Genomic DNA, 27,808 nt, shown 5'->3' with positions numbered 1-27,808 from the left:
AGGCTGCATCTATAATGTATAGAATGCAATGAATGTTTAGCCGCCTGGTGAGAAGAAATAAAACCAGTCTGATCTGGCTGAATGAATTTATGAGTAACCAAATACAGATGACATGTGTGTGGAACTTTGTTTCAGAATTCACCAAACGTGTTGGGTGGTGAAAAAGTCACTTGATGTTTGGTTTTGCTTTTAGGAGGAGGATAATGAAGGTCAAGTTAATTGTGGTGTTCTGTTTGAAGGCAGAGATAGCAAAGTTTAGCTTCAACATAAAGTATGAGAGTGATAATTGTGTCCAAAAAGTAGAAATAAGTTCCGGAGACAAACCATCAAGTCCCATTGAATTTATCAGAAATGAAGAAATATGGAAACTCCTTTATTTCTGATGATGTAACTAAAAAGTCCAAAGGGTAGCATCATTTGCTGAAAACTAAAGATCTACTGCATCTTCTAAATACTGATTTGAAAGGGCATTAATTTGTTTGTGTTTTACATTTGTAGAGATCTGTTTTCACTTTGACATGATTTTGATTTTTTCCTGCTGATCACTGACAAGGCCAAATTAAACCAACTGTAATTTCATATTTTATAAAAAATAAAATAGAAAACTTAAGTGCATTCAGAAATAGATTACAGCCCCATGGGCACAGCTGGCATATTACAGGAAGATGAGCTATTGCAGGATATATTCATATTCTCCCACATTTTTTTCAACTTAATAGACGCTGTGGAACGTGGCCCGGACACAGACAGACGGACAACGGTTTAGCACCCAACACACACATTTTATTTACAATTTTAAGTCCGTGCTCAACCCAGTGCCTCCAGCACCGATACCCCAAAGTCCAGGCCTCTCTTCGCAGTGCCTTCCTTTCGGCCGCCTCCACTCCTCTCTCGTCCACTTCCACCCGACTCTTGCCTCCGAATGAAGGGAGACGGCCCCTTTTATAGCAGCCCGGATGGGCTCCAGCTGCTCCCCGACACTCCTCCACGGACACTCCCCTGTGTGATGGAAGTGCCGGCTGCGCACCCGGAAGCCCTCTGGGTGTCCCCAGTCTTCTTCGACCCCCCCGGCACTTCCTGTTGTGGCAGAAGTGCTGAGGTCCAGGGTTCCTCAGGCACCGGGGCGCCCCCTGGCGGTGGCCACGGGCCCCTACAGGGTTGAGCTTCCAAGCTCTGCACCCGTGGTCCCCAGTGCAACCAGGGCAGTAGCCCCCTCTTGGTCTGGAGGAGGCGCAAGCCCTCCTGGGCGTCCCGGCTGGGTACCACCCCCAGCCACGTGCCACAACACATTCATCTCTTTTGGATGTGTAAGGAAGGTTACAGTGACCTAAGCAGAATATATTGCATCTTGGTTTGGTTTTTGAATACTTTATATTTTTGCCACACTTGTATTATTAAATTACATTTCCCTGTACAGTATGGAAAACGCATAAATAAGGATGAAAGTAAAAAGGAGTGAAGCTTGGCATCTAAGAACCATCTAAGAGCCTAAACTGTGATGATGTTTATCTGTTTTCTTTTCCCCCCTGAGTCTTACACTTTCCCTGTCGTCACTTTTAACAAATTGCCTCATGTTACTTTAAATAGTACTTAAGCCGTTCATTTTATGTTATCTGCATTTCCTGCATTGGGTGCTGAGGCCCCGTTTTGATGATATTGGACAAAGAAGAAGAACTAGTTCTAGATGGAGTACTATTCCATCAAATGGGCTCACGTGCCAGGCAATTTTAAAGAAGCCAAAAGGGACCAACACTGGCACAAAGAGACTCTACAAATGGCAGACATTGATTTGAGTTTTAAACTGATCCCAAATTGCAGAGGCCATAAGGCTGGTGCACCACCCTGAGAGCACTGTGCCATTTATTATCTGCACTTCCATTTAAAAGAAAGTTTTTGCCGCTTAAGGGTCCAACTATTTGTTTCATAATTGTCCCTGTCTATCTCATTGTCAATCCTGAGCCTGTCGCCAGATTTCACAAATTGCTGTAATGTGAGTATGTGAATCTATTTCTCTGTTTTCATTATTCACTGTTAAGTCTCTTCCTCTATTATCGCTGGAGTTTTTGTGTATTATTATCTTATATAATAGGATTAATGCCTCATTCATGTAACACAACAAATGAATGTTACATTCAAGTGAGAGAAGCTTTATAAATCTCTCACAACACATTTTAAAAGAACAACATTTTCAATGAATTTCAAATGAGAACATCCTGTAAATTAACAAGCCCAATTTCAAACATTATTGATAAGTGCTGTCCACTTTCAACAGGAAGAAAGAAACATTTAAGGCAGAATCTTTGTAGCCTGCATGTGTTTGCTTGACATCATTTCTTCATGCATGCTAAGTTCAGGATATTTTTAATTTATAACCCTTTATTGTAAACATTTTAAAAGAAAAGTATTTTGCCTTTACTTTAGATAATCAAGGGCCATGTGGACTGATAAGACCGGACCAAAAATCTTTAAGCCGATGAAATTGATAAGAATAATATTAGGCAGTCAAAAAAGGTGTCCTAATCTCATCTTTACCAGCATCAAGCACACTTCTACTCAACAAATCCTGGGTTCAAATCCCATACCATATTCGCTACCAGTGTGCAGTTTGCACATTCTCTCCATATTTGCAGAGATCTTCCTCTCCCAACCCAAAATCATGAAGGTGTGCTAATTAACAACTCTTAATTGGCCTTTTAGTCTTGAGAAGAGAAAGCTGTGTGAGGACCTAATCAAGGTCTTCACAAGTCTCAAAGGTACCAATAAAGATGATCCAGGAGAATTCTGTCTTACTGAAAAGCAAATCACGTATTTGAGGATGTCGATAGAAACTATGGGAAAATGCCAGCAAGCACTTCTTTATGCAAAGAGCCACGAGAATCTGCAATGAATTACTGTGTCATGTAGTGGAAGAGGAAACCCTGAAAAATTTCAGAAAGTCCCCAAATGAGACCTTGAGTCAAATTAACATTTAGCTAACCAGATCAGCTTCATGGACCGAGTGGCCTCCTCAGGTTTGTCAAAGTTGTTAGGTTCTTTGACTGAGATGGACTTTGGCTCTTTGCTACCGTATGATGGAGCGATGATTGAGAGATGAACATCTCTACAACTGCATAGAAAATAAAATATATTTAAAGGCAGCTTTACCCAAAGATTTATTTTGGAAAGCAACTTCTCAGCACAGCTATCCAGGTTCTGAGACTCTGTGATGCATTCAGAAAGTGCAAAGCTTCATTATGATGCTAGACAGATACTGTAGATAGATGGATTTTATATGCAGGAACATACAGTGCATTCAAAACATTTTTAGACCTCTCTACTTTTGGTCCATTCACACTTCAGCGTTGTAAATGTTGGTTTAGCATTTTTAAAGCTTTTTACTGCCTGTTTCGGGGCATTTTCAGGTACTTTTCAGATTTTTTTTCTGTCCCAGCGTTTCCAAAGAAACGCTTTGTAGGGAAGTTACAATTAACATCATTTCCATTTTGTAGTCTGTGAGAAGGTCTTGTGTTGTGAGGTTATTGTTGTGTTTCCAGAATGTCTTCCATAACTTTAAATCACAGCACTTGAAGAGCAGGTGTCATCAGTGTCATGAGTGAACCCAGTGGGTGTTTTTGCCTGGAACCCCCTAAAGCAGGGGTGTCGAACTCTAGGCCCGGGGGGCTGCAGTGGCTGCAGGTTTTCATTCTAACCTTTTTCCTAATCAGTGACCTGTTTTTACTGCTAATTGATTTCTTTGGCCTTCATTTTAATAGCCCTGTTTTTAAGGATTCAGTCCTCTGAATTTATTCTTTTTCTTCATTAAACAACAGCCAAACGGAAATGAGATGTGAAATGAGTCAAGAAACTCCAACCAGTTTCACTCTAACCAATTACTTAACAGGAAGCTGATTCTTACTGTTAATTAAACCCATTATTTAATTCCATGGCTTGTTGCTGCTCTTATTATACCACAGCAGACATTTCCAAAACTGTTGATTTTCTGTTTTTTCTAAGAACTCCGTCAAAATGTTTTGGTGACCTGAGAGATCAACCTTACTGAGACCTTCACCTTTCTTTATTTTCAGATATTGTGTGATGGGCACAGGTGAGCTGGTCGGGTAGCGCCTTGTTTTGTGTCTAATTATTGTTTGGCTGCTAATTAAGGAAAAAGAAACAACTAATCAGCCCCAGTCAAATTTATTAAAATTAAGGGTGAAGTAGCAGCAAACACTGGTCACTAATTATGAAGACTGTTAGAATGAAAACCTGCAGCCCTGCCATCCTCCAGGACTGGAGTTTGGCACCCCTGCTCTAAAGATTTTGTCTTTTTCCTTAGCTTTATTGGAGTTTTTTTTTTACTATTTTTATGTCCACCTTGACCAAATGACCAAGTCATTGGACTGTCATTTACAGAGTTAAAAAAAATTCTATATTTAAAATCGCCTGATCATTTTCAGGATTCAGTTGCACAGGAAAGCAGAAAAGAGTGAACTGTGTGCAATCTGGTAACTGAATCTTAAAGTGTATGTTTCGTTTTAATCAAGTTATTACTAAAAAAATATTTTGAAACGGGGTGATCTGGTGCCAGTGCATGCTCCCCAACCAGGGCCGGATTAAGGTGGGTGCTATTGATGCTGCAGCATTAGGCCCATTCCTGAAATAGGCCCAGTTGAAAACAGATGAGAATTTTCCGGAAGCTGAACAGTTTTCCTTTGCTATATTAACCTCAAAATAATTCTTAGAATGAAATTTGGAGTCCGACTTTCAGACGCCTAGACACAGCGTTACTTATTATACAGTTGCTACTGTTCTTTGCGCTGTGACGTAACTATAACGTTGTTGTGTTTATTGTTAACCAAAGATTTCAAGTTAATGCTATCAATTTTATGTTAAACAGTTTACTTAGTAATTTGGCTGCATTTTTTGCAATATCTTGGGGATTCTTGTCACTTTATTATTGTTCGGTAAGTGCCACGTAGTAAATTTTTCACCTTGAAAGTTAGTTGTACACTAAAAATCGATTGCTATTTAAATGGTTATCTGTAAAGGTAAAACTAAAAGCCGGCCCGCAGGCCCGGCATGGATGTTTAGAATTTTTAAAATCCTTGATGGATTCTGGTCTATTATGAAATTTAAATCGTGGATAATTTTTTACCCTCAAGAGCCTGAACTGTGTCACTTTAAGCTAATGTCTCTGCAAATTCATTTTTTCTTCATTTTGCACATGAGTGCGCATGTATGGTGAGTGTCGAATGCACATAAAACAATGCCGAGAAAAAATAGGCCTTTTTTACGATGCAGCATTAGGCCCAATTTCGTCTTAATCCGGCCCTGTCCCCAACCTGAACAGTGATCTGGTGGTACAGCGACCAGTGTTCACCCGCGGGCTAGGGTTTGGGATTGGTGTTTCTTACTTCACGAAGGACTCATTATATTTAATTAATTGGGAAGTATCACTCGCGCATTTTAAGTATTCGGTGTTAAAACAAGTAATAATATGCAATTCAATACGCTCAATAGCAGCGATCAATCCAGAAATGCACGGGAACATGCAAACCCCATACGGCGTTGTGAGAAAGAGCTCTGCGCTACCACTCTGTTGTTTGTTAAAACAGATGTACTAAACCTTAACCTGATTAAAACTAAATGTATACTCATAACTTCTGCCGAATTCTTACCTCTTGATTGCAAGCTACATACTATCCCACACTAGCAGTCTCTAGAAGATGAGAGGTCTTAATTGATGTATGCACAAACGCTGATTTCATATGGCTATTTTGTTGTTTATGCTGCATTTTATAACCCGATTATTTCAAGAGGAAAACGAAGAAATGCTTTGGCATATCAAATTAAACTCCCTGCAGCGGTAAGCAGGATGGAAAGGGACCTGCCCATAACTAACTAGTGATGGGTCGTTCTTGAACGATTCGTTCATTTTGAATGAATCTTTAATGTGACTCGGGAAGAACGAGTCGTCTCGTGGGAGTGATTCGTTCAGTCTCGCATGTGCATTTGTGCAACTTCCTATAGTTTCTGTAAAGTGATCCCTCGCTATATCGCGCTTCGACTTTCGCGGCTTCACTCCATCGCGGATTTTAAATGTAAGCATATCTAGATATATATCACGGATTTTTTGCTGGTTCGCGGATTTCTGCGGACAATGGGTCTTTTAATTTAAAGTACATGCTTCCTCAGTTTTTTTGCCCAGTTGATTTCATACAAGGGACGCTATTGGCGGATGGCTTAGAAGCTACCCAATCAGAGCATGTATTACATATTAACTAAAACTCCTCAATGATATACGATGTGCTTCCCGAGTGGATTGTTTGCTTTTCTCTGTCTTTTTCTGACATTCTCTGCGCCTGACGGAAGGGGTGTGAGCAGAGGGGCTGTTTGCCTAAAGGATATGGACGCTCCTCTAAGAAATGCCACCTTATCGCGGTGGCCCAAAAGCACGTATTGATTTTTTTAAATGTTTGCTTTAATCTCGCTCTCTCTCACTGACGTTCTCTGCTCCTGACGGAGGGGGTGTGAGCCGAGGGGCTGTTTGCACAGAGGCTGTTTGTTTAGAAGATACAGAGGCTACTCTAAAAAATGCTGAAAGATTACCTTCACATTGCTCCCTTCTTTGCGGCTGCTTTATCGCAGTGCTCATACTTAAAATCCCAACAGCACGTATTGATCTTTTGATTATTTGTTTTTCTGTCATGCTCTCTCTCTCTCTCTGACATTCTCTGCTCCTGATGGCGCTCGTTTGAAGAGGAGGATATGTTTGCATTCTTTTAATTGTGAGAAAGAACTGTCATCTCTGTCTTGTCATGGAGCACAGTTTAAACTTTTGACTAAAGGGTGTTATTTCATGTCTAGAGGGCTCTAATAATGTAAACAGTGTGGGAGAGTTTATAAGGGCTTAAAATATATAAAAATAACCATACAAACATATGGTTTCTACTTCGCGGATTTTCACCTATCGCGGGGGGTTCTGGAACGCAACCCCCGCGATCGAGGAGGGATTACTGTATTGGAATTGATTCACCTGTTTCGAGTCTTCGGGTTTTTCGAGTCGTTCGTTCATCACGTGACAGCCCCATAAGCTTAACCAACTCAGTCTGAGCCGGAAACAGAATTGATTAGTTCATCTCTCGAGTCTTCGGGTTCGAGTCGTTCATTCATCACGTGACAGCCCCATAAGCTTAACCTAGTAGGCAGTCTGAGCTGGAAACAGAATTGAACGAAATGACTCAAAAAAAGATTTGTTCATTTTGCTAACCGAGACTCAAAGGTCCGAATCGGTAAAATGATCCGAACTTCCCATCACTACAACTAACCATGCAAACGAGGATACGCCAAACCCCGCCCTTGTCTGTCTACGCCCCTTAAGCTCCATCCCTTATCCTGCAAAGAGGGCTGCTTGTAGAAGACCGATACATGTGTGTGCACGATAACACAGGCATTTTCTTTTCTCAAGCTTCAACGAGTTTCTTCACCCAGGAAGATGCATCAATTTCCTGTAACAATGCTTCGAAAATGCTATTTTATTTTCTATGCAGTTAGATTACTGCCAAATGTCCGTTTTATGAGCAGTACAATTGAATTCAATGGAACACGCGTTTGGCTGAAAACACTTGAAAACTGCTGGATCCAAGAGTTTTCTAAAACATTCAAAACATTTAGGTGTGAAATAATATAATAGGAAACAATGGCAAGTAACTTTTCAAGTGTTTTAGGAGCATTTGGTGTAGCGCAAAAACACCAGTAAAACGCATAGGTGTGAATGGGCCCTTATTGTGTTGTAGATTTTCAAAGGCCTGCCAGTCAACTCCCAATAACCCATAATGACAAAGTGAAGACGTTTGCAGAAAGGTTTGCAAATATATTTAAAATCCAAAATTGAAATCTCTCGTGTAAGTATTGAAACGCTTCATTTAGAAATTACAGCTTTTAGTCATCTTTGGTTACGTCTCTACAAGCTTTGCATTCCTGGAGTTGGGTAGTTGATCCTGTCCTTCTTAGCAAGTCCTCTCAAGATCCAATGGATTGCCTGGTTAGTACCTGCAAACTGCCATCTTCAGGTCTCTCTACACATGTTGTATGTCATATCAATCGCTACTATCAAAACTCTAATCAGAAAGCATGTTTTCACTTTGTCATTAGGGGTTATTGAGTGTAGATTGATGGCCACTATTTATTTATTTAAAATGAAATCTGCAACACAATAAAATGTGCAGAAGATGATGGACTCTGAATACTTTCTAAATCCACTGCGTGTCAAACACATTGCATGATATCCTAAAGCAATACCCTTGTCATTTGAAGATACAGTAATCTCACATGCATTTTAAAATATTACTTAAACATTTTGAGATAGCATTAAATACAGTAACCTCCAGTTCAATTTGAAAATCTCAATGAAATAATCTAAAATAACTTATTGAGCATTTCATTTCTTTTCTTTTTATTTTGCTGTTTTCAGAGGAACGTTCATTTTAAGATATCTTGAAACATTTTTAAAGTCTTACATTTCAAACTATAGGGGAGCTTATTTCGACATATAGGTGTCAGATGCCTGAAAAATTGATATGAAATTAATTTGAGATATCTTGAAATATTTCTTTGCCCGACACAGTCCTGTCATGTCTGAAACTAACTTATCAAACACATTCGCTAATGACACTGGACTGGAGGTGACTGTAAATAATTGACTTCACTCTCATTGGTATGAATCCAAGAAGCAGAAAATTGCAAGACACATCACAAACAATAAATCATGGAGACCAGCCGGATAAAATTCTTGTGCTTTATTGTTGTTTAAAAGACTTTAAATGCCCACATTGTCTGTTATTTCTTCTGCAAAATAAAACTGAAAAAAATCTTTAAAAGGAAACATTATAAACATTGACTCAATATTAAATATTTTTTTTTCCTTTCTCTTTCATTTTTTTAGGTAAACTCTGATATTAAAATAATAAATTTAACAACAACCATAAAACATGTTTTAGGCAGTATAGTCCAAGCCATTGGCTTAGATAACGTGAGGTTGATCAATATTGTTCTCATTAGCACTATGCGCACATACCATTATATCAAGTAAGTATACTCCAAGACAAGTGGAAGTACCACCTTGAGCTGCCATTGCTGGCCAGGACAACTTGTGAATGTTGCAGGAGGCTCAGTTTATGTAAGCCAGTTAATGTCAGAAAGGAAAAGTCAAGGCACTTCCTCAGTTGTAGCTCTTGTCTTTGAGTACTGTGTTTGACTGTTGTAAAAAAACAACTACATACTCTTTGTTTTTTGTTTTTTGAAATATCTGACTTTATTCTTGATTTATATTTTGTAGTTTCTTCCTAACTTGATCTGAAGCAGCATTTGGCTTCTGATGTTGAGCCCTCTCCAGGGTTTGAGACTCTGAAGTTCATAGTAAAATAAGCCTGAGTATTACTTTCAGGTGCACATCCTACTTTATAAATCTAAAGTCCCTGTACAGAGGCTCTTGGGCCCCCCAATGAATTACTATGCTCTATACGTTAAGAAAAAGGAAATATTACTAAGACTCTGAGGGAGGTTCTGATATGGTCTGGAGAAGATTCTTATAGACCGAAGAGTTCATGAACCGGGGATATGAGTCTCTGTGCATTAGGGTATAAATCTGTAGCTGTGCGTCATCAAATGTATGCGATGTGGGCTCCAGCATATTCCTGTTGATCACTTCACGTACTCTTGAATCAAGGCTAACCTGTCAAGACATAAAAAATATAGTAGAGGTAAACAGAGGTGATAGATTTGTAAATCAGAATTTCCCAGTTTCACATCAGGATAGAGTTTAAGCTTACTGAACCTTCTAGCCACCGAGTTTAATAAGCAATGCAACGGCTGAAGAAGATAATTGTGTTGTGATCGACCATCACTGTCTCCTGAACAAAACTGCCACAACACGCTCCAACTACCTAAACCCTGACATAAATGGAAGGATGGCTGGTTTGAACTTGAAAACCTGATTCACAAAAGAAAACCATGACATTTAATGGCGGTGGAGCAACTGTGATCAGAGGTAACCCCCAAAGACTGACTGAGTGTGTTTTCTGGGCACTGGTCACTAGTGTATAATCAGCATTGTTCTCTGGGTTTTCCAACCTATATACTCATCTTTTGGTGCTCTACCCTTTACAGTTGTTTTCACTTTTTGACAAATAAATTAACAATGTGCTCTTGAAAGATAATTGAACAACAGTCTCAAAAAGGCTTGGTGACCATCTGGTATATAATGAGCTACCTGCAAGTGTGCCACTAACCTTATATGGCCTCTTGCATTATAACATAAAAGATAAAAGTTGTATAATTATTTTGGCACTGAGGAAAAACAGGGTTGGACAGAAATTGTAACTTTTGTAAATATTGAGGGCTTACCATAAATAAATGCTATAATCAGTCTATCGCCACATTTCATGCAGAATACAGTTCCAAAGTTTTTTTTACTGTACATGAACATTCAGCCATCCTTTTCCAAATGCACTTGACTTGGTCTTACAATATACAACAACTCATTAACCGAGCACACAAAAGACTGTTCTTTCTGAGGAAGTTGAAGAAATTTGGCATGCCAACCAAAATTCTCACCATTTTCTACAGGGGTACAGTAGAGAGTGTTATCAGCTGCTCTATTATTGTATGGCATGGTACAGTAACTGCTCCTTGCAGGAAAAGAAGGCACTCCAGCGTGTAATTAAAACTGCACAGCACATCTCTGGAGCAACCTTCCCCTCCCTACAGGACATCTACACTAGTAGGGTCATCAGGAGGGCACACAACATAATTAAAGACAATACTCATCCTCAACACACGCTTTTCACGCTGCTTCCCTCAGGGAGGCGCTACAGGAGTGTGAAATCACGCACCACAAGACTGACGTATAGTTTTTTTTTCCACAAGCAATCCGACTCCTCATCCATCCATCCATCCGTTTTCCAACCCACTGAATCCGAACACAGGGTCACACTCCTAAACAATGCGTAAAGTTAAAGTCAATCCAAACCACCACTCATAGCCTCATAAATGGTACTGACTGCTGCGGTATGTCATCCGGCACTGTGCACCTTATAATTGTAATTGCTATTTGTTTTTATACTTCTGTCTTTGTATATGAAGGCGAGCAAGCAAAGTAAGAATTTGATTACATGGTTTTAACATGTGTCTTTACTGTGTATATGACAATAAACTAATTGCATCTTGTAATTGCAAGTCTTAGAGAGCACAGGCAGCACGCAGTGGCGCACTCAGTTTATCACATAGTGACACTTTCACCTGTGACTCTGTTAAGTCTTGCATCTTAGTAGCTGTTCCATAATGTCAGATTAAAATCTGAAAAGAAAAAACTCTACCGTAAATTGGATGACACAGCAGTGCAGCACTTCGTGTTTGCCTCATGGATCCAGTATCATGGGCTCAGGGCTCAGGTTCAGTTCATGTCTGTGTGAAGTTTGCTCTTTCTCACAATAGGTTTTCCTATGGCTACTCCAGTTTTCCTTTCACATACCCAAAGATATACAGGTTAGGTTGCTTGGTGATTCCAAAGCGACTCCGTGTAGGTGTGAGTAGGCCCTGTGATTGCCTGGCACCAAGTCCAGGGCTGTAATTGGCCTTGCACTCATTGATGCCAGGATAGGATCTAGGTGTGCGTGTCGCTGCATTGGATAAGCTGAAGTTGAGAGAGTTATGTCTTGTAAATTGTCACGAGGCTTGAGCATAATTGTATTTTTCTTTCTTTCTTCATGTGTTTGTTTGTTTACTTACCGTATTTATTTTTGAATTGGGTTTCGCCTGTTTTGGTTAAGTCAGGGGTCCTCAATCCCAGTCCTGGAGAGCCGCAGTGGCTGCAGGTTTTTGTTCTGACCTGGTTGCTTAATTAGAAAGCAATTCTTGCCAATAAATCACTAACAAGCTATGAAATTAAATTAACTCTGCTATGTCAGGTCATTCTCATATCCTAGATTTTCTTTCCCTTTCTATCATGCAAATGATTTGAAGGCTAAAATGGACGAGTAATTCTCAGTCCTTCACTTTTTTCTCTTCATTTTTCTTCCAAGAATTTAATTAAACCCAATAGTGCAGATAAATACACACAGGTGTAAATGTATATAAGCTAAATGGAGAAATGCTGCTCTCTCTTGTCATTTGCATGTTATTGATAATAAGGAGCAATTAAAATAGCTGTTTAAGACAAAATTAAGCAATAAGGGCTCAAAAATCACTAAAGTGAAGCAGAAGTGTTAATTTAGCAATAAGTGATTTTTATTAAGCAACTGGGTTGGAGCAAAAACCTGCAGCCACTGCGGCCCTCCAGGACCGTGATTGAGGACCCCTGGGTTAAGCTGTATTTCAATTTCTGTAAATGATTTTAATACCTACTATGTATTCCTTGTTTTTTTATGTTGGTTTTATTAATTTTTAATTTTTATTTATTTAAATCATTAATGCCCTGTCATTGGGCTTTTCTGCAGTACCTGATGGCTGTGATAGGCACTGTAGGCCATTGCTGAGGTTCAGTGACATTTCCCTTCTTTCGTGTTTTCCTTCTCCCCTTTAGAGTTGCACCTTTTTTTGCTATCTCTGACTTTTTTGTTTTTAATAATTCTGTTTGTTGAAGTTTGGCTGTTGTGTGAGGATTTGGGGTTTTTGATCTTGGCATTATCATTAATTCATTTTCTATATTTTTGCCTTTTTTCATTTCTGAATTTAGTCTTTTTTTCCTTTTGGATTTTGTGCTTATCATTTTGGATTTTGGAAATTTTGTGTTTATTTATTTTTTTGTTCTGAAAAAGAAAATAAAAAAAAAATCTAAAAACTTATTGTTTCATTTTATGATCAGGATTCCCTCTCCATCTGTGGCTGTTTCACAAAAATATATAAATGAAAAAAGCTTAGATTTGGCAAAATTATCTATACTAGTTCTATCATCCATGTACTACCATCCACACATCATCCTTTCTGTAATGTTATCATATGAGGCAACTATTATGTGGAAGTGCTCTGTGGGTGTGATATGATATGTTCTTGTACCCTGCTCGACTGTATAAAGATATGTGTGTACTGCTTAACGTAGCAGTCTGTACTCTGAGGTAATCTGGTAAAAAAAAGAACGGCCTGCTTTGCATCTTCCATTACTGGCTACATTATTGTCCTTTTATTGTGTCATTCTCATTTTGAATATTACAGTTCCAAAACATAACTGTTACACACCTTGCCCAAAGAAAAACAAATTTAGTAGTGGGGATGATCGGTATAGGAAACGTAAGAAAAAGCCAGAGTTCTGTCCCATGATTCAATACTACCAAAACACAAATCAAAGAATTGTAGTAAGGAGACAATGGAATATTGGGCAACATTCATTGCAAGCTCTTGCATGCCAGTTGTTGAACCGAAATGTCAGATGCAATAATCAACAATTGACTTAATTTAATGTATTTATCCAATCTCTACATGGGTCACTGAGATCAGACCTCAAAATATGAAAGACAGGCAACTCCAATTCATATGTTAGCAGTCCAATTCACAGCACCTCAGGTTGAGAAACTAGTAAGAATATTTATTTAATGATCATGGAAATAAATCAGAGATAAAAATAAAACAGGGCAGATACTGTAAGACTCCATGTGACTGTTAAATGAACACTGCTATTGTCAAAGCAAAAACTTTCATAGAAAGTTTGGTGCCCATCCAGGGTTACTTACCTGCCTAGTTCCCAATTTTGCCAAGATAGGCTTTGGCACCCATACCACTAAAATCAGCAAAGTGGATTCAATGATAGATGAAAAATGTACGGCTATTACCTGATAACAAGTGCTTACTAGGAGGTGACTGGAGAAGAATATGCCAGCTGCATGAGGGAAGGACGGCAGCAGCAAATTAAACCAGGACTGACGCATTGTGAGGTAGCAGTGTCACACAGAGCATCGAGATGCATCTGATATGTTGACTTTTGTTGCTACAGCAGCAGCACGAAATCCGTGGTTTTGGAAACTCGTTTATTTTCAACCAATCAGCTTTCTTCTTAGCTAGTGACATCATAAAGGAGGTACTTAACTTTATGCTTGAAGACACACAATTTTAGATGTTTCAAAACTGATTTAAAAAGTCTGGTTACTGTAGAAATGTAAATGCTGGCAGATTTTTTTATGTGCAGGTTTGGAGGCTTGAAATGAGTGTGACAGCCCAGGTTGGCTCCATGCTCCCTGGTTGCTTCTGGGAGACTCTTGGACCCAAACTCGTCGATAGTCATGTACCAAGATGAGCCGGGCAAATGAGGAGACACATGTATCAAGGGGTAGATGCAAAAAGTGTTCAAGTGCTTTTATTTAAAAATCCTACTAAAAAAAAACGGAGTTTAAAAGTGCTATGCTCCAAGCCTTCAATAAATATATACTGTAAATAATACAATAAAACAGTGAAAATGTGGAGGTTAAAGCCAAGTTCAAATAAATATATTCAATAAAAACAAGGTTAAAAATCCCAGGGAAGGAAATGTTTCTAAAACTCAGTCCCCAGTGCATCCTTTCTAAAACTAACGTCTCTTCTATTTACCCTGCACAGGTTACTGCAGTAGAGGAGAAGCCCAACCGACAGGCACAGCCAACCTTTTAAATCCAGGCTTGGGTCCCTCTTGCTGCCATCTGTGGCCTTGGCAGGGCACCATGCTGGGCCTCCCTTCCCCATCTCCAGCTGCCCACCTCAGCCTTACATGGGGAGTCGCTTGAGCAACGGGTCACTCCAGCTCCCTAAAGACACTCAGCTAAAGTGATCCTCTTCAGACCCCGAGTGTTGGCCCTACACTCCTCCAAGCTCTCCTCCTGGCTCCCTGCCTCTTTTGTCCTGCACTGACTCTCTCCCCTTCCTGCCTTCGTTCTGCTGTCTTTTAACCTCCACCTCGCTCATTTCTGCTCCGCTGTTTTGTTCCTTCTTGTCCCGTGTAGGCTCTATTTATCTTGCCTGAATGGCACAGGTGTGATACGCCGCCAACTCTGAGGTGTGAATGAAGCACCTGACTGATGCTCGCTTTTGCACATATGTGTGTGAGCCGCCAGACACCCCAACCAACCCTGGAGTGAAGCATGTTTCTGCACTTGTGCCCAGTTGGAGCCTGTACTTCCCAGGACACGATTAATTATTTAAAATCTGCCACTTATCACACACCTCCCTCCATGGGACCACCAGTTGCATAGGAAAGCTCCACTCTCTGGCCGCACATGTGCCCCTGCACTGCACTAAGAACCATAACAGCACTAAAAACAAAACCCTTGAATGAAATGAAACCCAAGCTCCCTTCTAAAAACAGAACATAAAAAGAACAAGAACTAATACATAAATAGTCCATTAGAAATTTCAAAATTCAAAATGTCCTCCTCAGGCTTGAGTTTGTGGGTTCTTTAAAACAGTCAGGCACCTAACCCACTTGCTGATTCCTCTTCTGTTCTTTGATCCTCACCTGCTATTGTTTATCCCACCGCTGCCACCATTTGCAATGGTCCGGGTTGAAGAGGCTCCCAAACACAACAGGGAGTGTGCTGGCCCAGACCGTCTGAGCAGGATTTTTTTTTATTAATATGATGGATTTTTCATTTTTTTTGTACAATTACCAGGTTTATGGTGTAAGTGGCTGATGTTAAACCTAATATTGCCTGAAGGTGAATGGCTGTCATTCAAGAACAAAGGAAATCCAACCATATTATTTATCCACACCCTTTAAATTAATTCCTAAAAGTTTTTTAAATTCGTAGCAGGATTCATCTATCATCAGCAGTTACCACTGGACGTTATTCTACTGATATTAAATGTTTAATGCTGAGGGCTTCCACAAGAGAAACCCATTTTTCTGCAAAGTGGAGAGTGGTGTTATGCTGTATGTAGCAATACTTCTTTTTCTCTTTTAGCTTACCTAACTCATCCACAGGAGCATATTGCCTGAAGGCCGGGCCACACTGAAGTGAAAATGTCTGAACACTTGGAGTCGGCATACTGCACATGTTAACTTTTATTGCACTGCAAACACTGGTCCGAAAATCACACTTCATTGCCATTTCAATACAGCCTTTAAGGATTCTCCTGGTATTAATGAGGTACTGTACTAGGGCCAAATTTACAAACCGGGCGAGGGAATCCCAATCAGTAGATAATGTGGTGCTCAAGAGGAGAGGGCTTACTAAACAGTATCCTAAGCATTCCAACTTTCAGCCTCAATGTCGATGAAAAGGCAATGTTCGAGCACATGTGAATGCTTTTGTCATGGTAACTCGTAACATATGTCGTTCAAAAAGCAACATGTATCTTCATTTCCACTTGAAGGTAGCTACATTATTTTTTCTACATATTTAATCATAAAATCATGGCTTCACGTAATGTTTTCATTAACTTCTAACATGAGTATTGAAAGGAATGGTATCATATTTGTACCTGGCATATTTCTGGAAATAATTTCAAAACAGCATAAAAGGAAAAAGGAGAATTACATCATGGCATGTGGTGCCTTGCAAAAGAAAATAACAGACCCCCCCCCAAGTATCTATGCAGATTTCGTTAAAGTGCTCCTTAAAGAAAAACATGAATAACTGAACCAGTTTATGTGAAAAATTGGCTCCGTCTCCGAGATTCCTTGACTGCTACAATAAGATCGAGTTCTCTGCCATCCTGAACTTTATTAACTTCAAAAACTGAATGTTTTTACGTGGGATTGCACAAAGAGCTTCAATATGTTGGTAGCACCTCTACTAGCAATGGCTATACCCTTGCTTGTCTTTTTAAGCTATGGCTATCTTAGAATTTCCAATTTTGTAATTTCTTGTGTGTGAATGCAAAGTCTAATTCAAGTGAAACAAAATTTATTTTTAATACATTTTCAAAAGTGTATAAATCATGTTTTCATTTTTGTCATTCTGTGGTATTGAGGTTTGTTTGATGAGGGAAAATAATTAACTTAAAAGACTTTAGCATAAGGCTGCAACAAAGCAAAATGTGAAAAACATTCTGGTTTGAATACTTTCTGAATCCACTGTAGATACATGATACATATTTTAGGCCAGCACTGTTATAATAATGCAAAAAAATAATATACATGTTGATGTGAAGTGACACAAGTCAATTTCCCAAATATATAAAAAAAGAGTGGAATGAAGAAACAGCAACTTGTACATTTCTGTAGTTCTGTATATCAAAGTGCAAACGTCTCTTTACTTGATAAATTATAATAATAAAGAGAGAATATTGACGACACATGCTATTGAATAAATACTAATTAGAGACCATACTATACTTAATTTGAGCTTTTTGGAAGTGCAAATCATCAATATATCCCTCTTCAAGCTTACTTAATGCATCATGGGGGGGACCCAGGCCTATCCCAGGGACACTGAACATGAGGGAAGAGACCAACCCTGGGTGTGACGCCAGTCCTTATCAGGACACACATCCACAAACAGCCACACAAGGCATATTTATGGCCTTAAATAAAATTGACCAGTACAGTTCAATTAAAAAAGCAAAGTGTGAGGGCAGAAATTCATGTAGGCATGGAGAATGTGCTGACTGCACACTGAGAGTGACTGGGCTCTGGAGGCTGTGGGCCACCATGCTGCAAATGTGCAAAAAAAATTTAAAGCGTGAAAAACCAACCAGATCAAATGATCCAAAGCATGAGGGGAATAAATTAGATGATCTTATTTATCAGATTATTACAGATTATGTATGGTAGAGTAAAGTTGAGAACACCTGAATGAATAAAATAACAATTGCACACAACATAAAAAAGTACCACTGCTTAATTTTAAATGACACCTTATAATCAAAATCAGACAGTGTATGGATGAGAAAAAAGTTTCTTCTTTCAAGTTTCATTTTATCTTGTATGATATAACCATAAAGTAGACCCACCTCTTTTGGTGAAAGAATTGAAATGTAGTCTTCATATATTAGTCGTGCTTTCTCTTCTATAACACTCTTATTGTTTTCCTTTTTAAGGTCCTCACAAGCTAGCCAAAATAGCATATTCTCTTCGCTAAATTCTGTTCGTAAAAATTCACGGAATGTGTTACGGCCAGCAGGATTTTTCATCAGCTTGTCAAAAGACTGTCCCCAGGATCGCACATCTTCCACAGTAGGCTTTGCACTTTAACATTAAAGAAAGAGAGAGAAACAAATTAGTGGGAAGCATGTAAGAAACAAATTAGCCTGCTCCTACATCATGCAAAAATATCTTGATAGGAAGAAGTCCATAGCTGTTTTCTAATAAGGCATATTGCGGAATGCCATGTAAAATGTTCTTCAAATACGGTACACCGCTATAAACTTCAATTGAATCATTCTGGAAGACACTAATCACAGTGTCGTGATGAAGTCTGAATTCTGAGTGATGATTTTGCGCCACCTTGTGGATTCATCTGTCATCTGAAACACTGCTAAGATGTTCACTTCTGCACAGCCCAGAAAAGCAATAACACAGGAGCCTAAGAGTGATACATTAAACCCAAATACAGCTTTCTGTCGAAAGTGAAAAATGAATTTTAAGTTATGGCAGCTTCTTTCTCTTCACGATTGCAATGAATATAGAAATATGCTAACAAGATTGTTGCTTTATTCTATGATTTGCAAATGTGTATATCTCAGGTGTCAGAAGTGATACACCCTCACAGGATAGGCAGCAATACACACATGGACTGTGAAAATGTGTTGCAATGGTGGGTATAGTTATATAAATAATAATACTACTAATAATAATACATTTTATGTTTGCAGGTGGCATGTTGATAACAACCGTATGGACATTCTTAACAATACTAGTTCTTTAATGGCACTTTACTGGTTTGTGTAGTTGCTTGTAGAACCAAAGAACCGTTTCATTCTGGGAAGGGTTCTTTATGTATGAAATTGGTTCTTTGGCCTTTGAAAAAGGTTCTTGATATGTAAACAAACAGAAATATTTAATGCGTAGCAGGATACTAAGAGATCAAGAAAACTTGCCCTGTTATTTGTATGCAGCAGGAGTCCTTTAAAAGTCATGTACCAACTGTTTTTTTCACAAATCTGTTATCATCTATTGGCTTTTTGGAGCCTGTAATGGATCTAAAGAAAAGGTCCTTTCCGGAACCTTCCTTCATGTGGTTAGTTCTTTTGGAAACCAAAAATGGTTGCCCTATGGCACTTCTCTGAAGAACCACTTTGGCACCTTTGTTTTTAAGAGTGATGGTGGCATCACTCTGAAGTTGCACTTGGTTGTGTTCAACAGCTGGCGAGCTTCACCTTCATGGGTGGCATTTCTCACTGTACTAATGTTACACTAGCTCCTTCTGTGAAGATTACATGATCCACATGCAGAAAGCAGAGTGGGACTCGACCACCCTTGGAGAGTTTTTTTTTCAAATGAGGTTAGGTGTAGCAAAAGCTGATACACCAAAACCCATTTGTAAAGTTTTAGGGAAATCACTGAATTTAAAGTTGTTGAAAACAAGAAGAGTGGCAGAACTAAGTTTACTCACTAAGTCATTATCTTTATTTTGCCATATATTACAGACACGACTTCATCTGCCAGATCATTTTATGATTCACAAAAAGGCAGCTTCAATGAAAAGATAACACATAAAATGATGGCACCCATGAGAGAACTTACACATAAAATGGTGGCACCTATAAAATGCAAACATACAAAATAGTGACAAAATGATTTCACCAATATAAGAGTGAAAATATAGATACAGTAAAACAAACAAACTGCATTATTTAGGTGAACCTGACACATACAGAGTGAAACTCTTCAAAGTGCATATGCTGTAGGTGGACTTTTCAGGAACAGGAGAATTCAAGATAGAAACAATTTGAGCAGGCTTTTTAAAATTGAATTGTTTCAAAGTTAACAACAATGCAATGCTGTTGTCACCCACAGCCCGAAAAACAAGAAAAGCGTCATACCTTTCTTCACAGTTGAGGGTGTCATCAGTTCTGATTTCATGGGATGCTCTTCTGGACCTTTCATCTCCTTCTTCATTCCTAACAGTAAGACTGCAAGGTAGTAAACAAATCATTTTACCCAGGTACAGAAGAGTGAAGGGGTATCATAACAGAAATAATTGACGAGCTGAGATCAATAACGTGAATACTTCACTTTAGTCTGCAAATTCATTTGGAGTTTACACTTTTGATAAATTCAGTCGCTTACATCAAAACATGAAAATGACACCTAAATATATCATTTGAAAAAATAAATATATCTAATTAACATGCATTAACTCTGAACTCAGCATTAAGGCATTATATACTAAAGGCAGATTTCTAAAACTGTATTTTATAATCATTCTGGTGATACTAGGTATTTAGTATAATGCTAAAAGAATTTGTAAATACAACCATAAATTATACTGTTTTACGTCAACTTTTTATATTGCTTGGTGCACAAGTTGTGTATGGCTGTATAATATTCAAAATAATTTAGAAGACTCAACGAAAACAGCACAATAATTTATTTACGATTCCAAATAGTTTAAAAGGGAACAGTCATGTTATATCATTATATCTTTCAATAGCAAAAAGAACTCTTTCACGTGAGAGCTTTGAAAAATGGTAGTGTGAAAGAAATGCAGTCATTTTCATAAAAGATGCCAGAAAAGAGCAGGAAAAAATCCCAAGAATCAACATAGTTGCATGAATTATGTCAGACATGTCCATCCTCTAACCTGAACCTTTAAATTACAAGGATGTCGCAGACTTCACTTGTACACAACTAAACTTACTCATATGGGGCCAGTTTTGAGCCAACAGATAATCTAACCTTCATGTCTTTGGTTAGAAGCAAGGAAAACGGAAGTATTTGAGCTATCTTTGCCAACCACAGTTTCGGGAAGTAAAAACTGAAACAAGTTTAGAACCAAGTGTCTTTCTCTATCAGTGGCTAATCTACAATGGTAATAAAATGAGCAGCACTCATTTCTTTCTAAACAAAAACATCATTTAGTTAATACTACAAAATGTCCACATTGGCCAGACATCTGTGTGGCTCAGCTCATTATACTGTACTTTAAGGCATGAGGCAAATCCTTCTAATGATGCGACATGTGATGCTGTAACATAAGCACTTAGTCATAAAAATGTGCAGTTAGTGGAGCTGTTAAAATGGAGTACAGTGATCCCTCGCTATATCGCGCTTCAACTTTCGTGGCTTCACTCTATCGCGGATTTTAAATGTAAGCATATCTAAATATATATCACGGATTTTTCGCTGGTTCGCGGATTTCTGCGGACAATGGGTCTTTTAATTTATGGTACATGCTTCCTCAGTTTGTTTACCCAGTTGATTTCATACAAGGGACGCTATTGGCGGATGGCTTAGAAGCTACCCAATCAGAGCATGTAATACATATTAACTAAAACTCCTCAATGATATAAGATATGCATCCCGCGTGGTGCTTGATTGTTTGCTTGTCTCTGCCTCTATCTCACCCTCTCTGACATTCTCTGCGCCTGACGGAGGGGTTGTGAGCAGAGGGACTGTTTGCACAGAAGCTGTTTGCTTAAAAGATACGGACGCTCCTCTACAAAATGCCGCCTTATCGCGGTGCTTCGGCATACTTAAAAGCACATATTGATTTTTTGATTGCTTGCTTTTATCTCACTCTCTCTCTTTGACATTCTCTGTTCCTGACGGCGCTCCTTTGAAGAGAAGATATGTTTGCATTCTTTTAATTGTGAGAAAGAACTGTCATCTCTGTCTTGTCATGGAGCACAGTTTAAACTTTTGACTAAAGGGTGTTATTTCATGTCTAGAGGGCTCTAATAATGTTAACAGTGTGAGAGAGTTTATAAGGGCTTAAAATATATAAAAATAACCATACAAACATATGGTTTCTACTTCGTGGATTTTCACCTATCGCGGGGGGTTCTGGAACGCAACCCCCGCGATCGAGGAGGGATTACTGTACTTCATTGCTGAAAATGAATCAGCAAACACTAAATGTGTGCTATTGACTTCATTTTTGAAACCAAAATAATATTCTTTAGTATAACAATAAAATGAGATAAACCTAGTGAAAGCATATACGACACATATATAAATGGTATTGTGAATGAGGTGTAGTCTCCAGTTATAAACCTTTGCTGCAGTTAGGGTCAATCAGTTCAATGAAATTCACACCCTGAGACTGAATCTCGAAAATGTATGTAGAGCACAACAGATGACAAAACTGATCCATTATTTCTGGCATAATTTAATTTTCCTTGAAATTCTGGCAAGAGTGAAAACAGTAGACAGTGAAAAAATAAATAAACAACACTGTTCTTATGGTAACTGTACTGTATATTAATTATAAAACTACACTAAATGGATTTAGAAGTTGTTAAAGATGAATATCTGGCCCAGAGTAGCTTAAATGTTGATTGTAGACACAAAACCTACACCTGAATTTAAGATCAACCCTGCTTATAAATTTCTCTCTGTAACAAGACAGTGTTCTGCCTTCCTAGAAATAATAGCACCTTTCCACTAGACAATGAGATGGAAACATCAATCTGTAGTCTGAAAAAAAAAAATTCTGAAAATTCTTGTGCAACAATGACGTATCCGTTCATTTTTGTTATATATGTGCGTACTTCATGTACGTAATCAATGAAAATTTGAAAATTTCAAGAAATGCCTAGCTAGGAAAAATCCAGGCTTATACAATTAATAATATTAAGATAATATACTATATAATAAAACATTCTGTGTTTCCAGTCCAATCTGATTGGTCAGTTTAGCTTTGGTGTGATTGGCCAGTTTTAATTTGGTGACATGATTGAAGGAGGGAATGCGAATGTTATACTCAGAGCTGGTGTGTCAAATCCGAATTTCTCCGACTGCAGATAATGACATCAATCCAAAATGGTGACATACACCTCAGACTTTAGTGAAAGCTGTAGAATTATTCTGTTTATTAGCACTTCTGTCTATTTGTGTCTTATTAGATCAGTCGTTCATACAACACTAATCTGTTGACATGTTGCTACAATGTTTGGATCCAGAAAACACCACTCACTGTTATTAACTGCTATTTATTCAGATGGAGCAAGCACAACAAGGTTACTCCTTGAAGCACTCATATCATTTTCTGAATGTTTAACTGGAACACAGTCAACTGGGTTGTGATATGACTCCAAGCTCTGCCATCCGACTACCAAGGCAAATGGAACACATGCTGTGACACATGAGGAGGAGAAAGGGCATAGGAGACGCACTGAGAGAGTTGCCAACAAAGATGGAAAGTATTAAATCGAACAGGAGGCAACAAAGGCTCCTCAAAAATAATGACAGAGTCTGAGAAACAGGCTTTATGGGAACACGCTTGAGAAAGGAAGCACCGGTGAAGAGACGTTCAGACATATGAGGACACAGAGGAAAGGTGCTGAAAATTCACGTAGGACAAGAGATAGCAAATATTTTTAAATTATTCTATTGCCTGTTTTGTTAAATAATCAGCTGGCTGAAAGTCTTCAGTTTTAGTGTGTCAGAGAGAGGATGTGCAACATTGTTCATAAAGGCCATCTGTTTTGTCTTCATTCTTTTCATTAGGAAAAAGTGATCACATACTTAAAGGAATACTCTCAAAAATTATATTTGTTATGTGTTTCTTATCCTGTGTAGTTTTCTAGTGATGGCTGGGAAAAAAATGTAATATCATGTTTTTATTTCAAAATGGAGAGAGAAACGTTTATGATATAATAGAAGCCTATAGTGACAAAGCTTTACAATGGCAAACAATGTGAAAAACATTTGTGAAAAAAAGTTAAAAAAAAAAAGAATTTCACATTACTCTTGTTGCATAATCCACATAACAATTATCCAGTCATAGGCTCGAAGTATACAGAATGTATGCTTTTATTGCTTAAATATTGTATATATTGTTGGTCAAGAGTCCTGTGTTTATTTCAAAAAGTCATACCTGTCAGGTTTTGGATTTTTTTGTTTATGATGTACACTGATAATTCTGATAATTTAAATAACAAGATATTTGTGCAAGACTACAGCTGCGTTGGCACTGTTCGTCAACATTGAGGAAAAAAGGCATAATATTGAATACCCAGGACCAGGCACTGCTTGCCAATATTATCAAGACAAGAATAAACATCCCTGGAGAGGACAGCTAAGTGCCAGCTATACAAGGTGAAGTAGGAGACCATGGACCAACCAGTCAGCTCTTGCAGCAACACTATACAGATAGACAAGTCTTGCCTTGTAGTCTAAGTGGCAAAAATACTACATTGAAACCTGGGTAAGAAGTAAAGCTTCCCAGCTTCTGACAAGTAGCAAGAGCATGAAGTGGGAAAAGGGCTTTAGAAAGATTACTCCAAAATTATCTCCAACTTGAAGGTCCTGATGGACAAGCCCCTGGAACACAACATACCATACATCCCTGTTTAAGAAAAGATACAGGTGTGACTGATAGACTTGGCAAACCCCAGACCCAGCTGGATTGAAAAGAGAGAAGGAAATGGAAACGACTGCCAAGTATCAAGACTTGAAAATGGAAATGGAGAGCTGCAGAAGAAGGCAGCCACAGTGGTACTAATAGTAATTAGAGCCCTGGGCCCAATTCCCAGAGACCTTGAGAAACACCTGAGGATGTTGGAACCGGACAGGACAGCACCCTGTCTGCTATTATATTTAAATCGCCAAGTGAGAAAGCAACAGCTCTCCAATTTAGTCATCAATGTTTATTTTTATCCTGGAGTGATAAAATCACAATTATGGAGCAACAGACACTCTTAAAAACTATCTAAACAATATCCAGATTTTACTATCTGTTTATACTTTCTGTTATATTTTCTTGTACTGGTTTTATTCTATTTTAATATATGCCATGTTGCTTTTAAAATTTCTAAATTTTCTATTTTTTGTATTTATATTAAGAGTAATTGAAGTAATAAAGTAATTACAGGGCACCTAATGTAGTGAAGATGACCACTTTCTCTTTTTCCAATAGAGTCGGAAGGTTAAGGGGGGTGCCTTAATTGGGTGGACATCACATTTAGAACAAAATATCATTTGCTGCTAAATGGTTTTAACCAAGTTATGCTAGCTTCCATATGTCTAGGTTATTCATGGGAATCAAGGTAGCCTTCGGTTTATGGTAGGTTATATGTGAGTACACACTTGTGCTGTTCATGCCAAAGCTAGTGAGTTTCTAAGTGGAATATCGAGGAGCCATTAAGAAGGCTAACAGAATGTTAGGTTATATAGCACGATGTGTGGAGTACAAGTCCAAGGAGGTTATGCTTTATAATGCACTGGTGAGGCCTCATCTGGAGTACTGTGTGCAGTTTTGGTCTCCAGGCTACAAAAAGGACATAGCAGCACTAGAAAAGGTCCAGAGAAGAGCGACTAGGCTGATTCCAGGTCTACAGGGGTTGAATTATGAGGAAAGATTAAAAGAGCTGGGCCTTTACAGTTTAAGCAAAAGAAGATTAAGAGGTGACCTAATTGAAGTGTTTAAAATTATGAAGGGAATTAGTACAGTGGATCAAAACTGTCATTTTAAAATGAGATCATCAAGAACACAGGGGCACAGTTGAAAACTTGTCAAGGGTAAATTTCTCACAAGCATTAGAAGGCTTTTGAAACATAGACACTTGGAATAAGCTACCAAGTAGCATGGTAAACAATAAGACTTTAAGGACTTTCAAAACTTGACTTGAATTTTTTTAGAATTAAGTGGATAAGACTGGCGAGTTTTGTTGGTCTGAATGGCCTGTTCTTGTCTAGAGTGTTCTAATGTTCTAATGATTCAAGTACAGAGTAACAGTCAAGACTTGTGTGTGCTTGTGTGGGTAGAGTCTGTGTTTGTGAGGTTTAAGGTGTTGCACTCATCCCACGACAATACACTTTAATATCATATGAATTTAAAGAACATAACAAGGCAAACTACTTAGGATATTGCACATAAAGCTTGCAGTAGGAGTAAGCATTGACAACATTGATCATTTAGACAGTTACCATACAGAAGAAGATATGGAGGGAGAAGAGAAGGGAAGACAGAAAACTGTAGGCAGATGATAAAGAAAGGTTTAAAGAAAAACTCATTATACAAAGAGCAGGTAGCAAAGTAATCAATAGGTGTTTTACCATCACAGACTCTTTTTCAGAAGCCGGGGACATTTTAGAAATTCAGGAACTTTTGTAGCATTCCCACCACAGGAACTCAGGCCATTTGCAGTTGACTTTTCAAGCTCCTTTTCAAGGGCATGTACTTTTTATTCAACCAGGAACTATCGTGTGTCTCAGGTGATTAATGGTGCTGATTGGTTGACCACAAGCATTGGCACCATCTATTTTGAAGTGTGAATTTCATTACAGTATGAATGTATGAATGAATGTACATATTGCCATTTTTTTTGGCTTGATTCTAATTTCTGCATGGGAATATTGTATCTCTGCAATCCAATGTAAAAGTCATCTTCTATTTTGCGCTCTAGCGTTCCTTTGTTTTTTAATCCTGTCAGATAATCCTTTAATCGATTCTCTAAAATAGCAATAAATGCATTTGCTAAACACAAGAACTGACAGCACCTCATTCTTCATTGTTTTAGCAGTAGTGCTGTGTATTGAAATGACGTCTTCAGATTAACCTATGACCTTTGCACGTTACATATTTTGCTTAGAGGTTACAGTTCCTGTTGTGCAGTGAGAATGCAAACACTCGAAAGTTGCCAGGGTCTACATCATACAGGAACTCATTGGTTTCTGAAAATAAAATTTCTGCAGTGGGAAAGCACCTTATGTACTGAAGCAAAAGTAATTTTACAAAAAGTAAAGGATGAATATTACAATCTGTGTCTGTGATTAAAAATTGAACTAAATAAGTTCAGAAAATGAATGCATCTACATTTCCCTAACAAAATACTAGGAGTCTCACAAATAAAAGAATATTGTTGAACGACATTCATCCTCTCTATGGCACCTCAGTGGATAATTGGTGTAAACACTGACCGAACAGACCTATGAGATACAATCTACGCAAATTATCTCTCCTAAGCGGATCACTTGTTTTCGGGAAGCTAATTTCTTTAATTCACAGACATGTGAGCGTGCGTTTAAAATATCAATATAAGCTTAACATGCAGGCTTATGAAACACCTGGGGAACACAACAGAAGACTAGTATTGACCTGCTATCCAACATCCTAAGGGAGAAAGGAAATGAAGAAGCCAATTAGTATCGTATTAATTAAAGAGCTTAAACGGTAAGAATTTCACTCATGTTGAGCAGAGGTCATGTGCTTTACATGGAGGCATTTGTTTGTGCAATACTCTGCACATAAAGCCTGAATTACTTACTCACAATGTAACATTTTCTGCATGTTTGCTTTCAGGAAACCTCTGTAACAAATAAGTGAAATGCTTCCACACATGCAGAGAGACATTTATTTTTTCAATGTCTCATACTGCTTGAAACAACCTTCATACATCCATTTTTTGAATTCCTATAACACATTTTTGTATTCAGAGTCTGAGCTACCAAGTTTAGAAATAAGACTGAGGCCAATAGTCTGTGGTGACAGTCCATAATGGGAACAATTCTTCATATATATTATATATAAATATATAAAACATTTTGTAAATGCAATATTAAAAGGGGACGAATATGTATTTCCGGAGAAAAATGAAAAAGAAATTATGTAAGCCAAGCCTTAAAGTCTAAACACAGAAAGACAATAAAATGATCAAATTACTCATTCCATGCCCTGTGGTTTTACCAAAAAAGTCTGAAACCAGCATCTTGGGAATAAAGTCATCTGGACTTGCAAACTTAATCACTCGAGATAAGAACTTT

At 38.3% G+C, this 27,808-nt stretch overlaps 1 protein-coding gene across 2 annotated transcripts in view; it reads right to left on the bottom strand.

Annotated features, from left to right (window-relative positions):
- Nucleotides 1-8,762: 8,762 nt before the first annotated feature.
- The window catches only part of LOC120530220 (regulator of G-protein signaling 20-like), a 144,577-nt gene continuing 125,531 nt past the window's right edge, over nucleotides 8,763-27,808 (bottom strand). Inside the window, exons 3-5 of one of the 2 annotated variants that reach the window (XM_039754510.1) lie at nucleotides 19,924-20,001; nucleotides 17,893-18,127; nucleotides 8,763-9,712 (exon numbers count right to left, since the gene is read on the bottom strand). In XM_039754510.1, coding sequence (XP_039610444.1) covers nucleotides 9,524-9,712; nucleotides 17,893-18,127; nucleotides 19,924-20,001 — 502 coding nt within the window. In that variant the 3' untranslated portion in view covers nucleotides 8,763-9,523. Of the gene's footprint in view, nucleotides 9,713-17,892; nucleotides 18,128-19,923; nucleotides 20,014-27,808 lie in introns of both variants that reach the window. The other variant, XM_039754509.1, reaches the window with a different exon arrangement.

This window comes from Polypterus senegalus, chromosome 5, assembly GCF_016835505.1.
Source record: "Polypterus senegalus isolate Bchr_013 chromosome 5, ASM1683550v1, whole genome shotgun sequence".
NCBI classification, from domain to species: domain Eukaryota; kingdom Metazoa; phylum Chordata; class Cladistia; order Polypteriformes; family Polypteridae; genus Polypterus; species Polypterus senegalus.
Note: the sequence above shows the minus strand (reverse complement) of the source record. Positions and strands in the feature narration are given on the sequence as shown.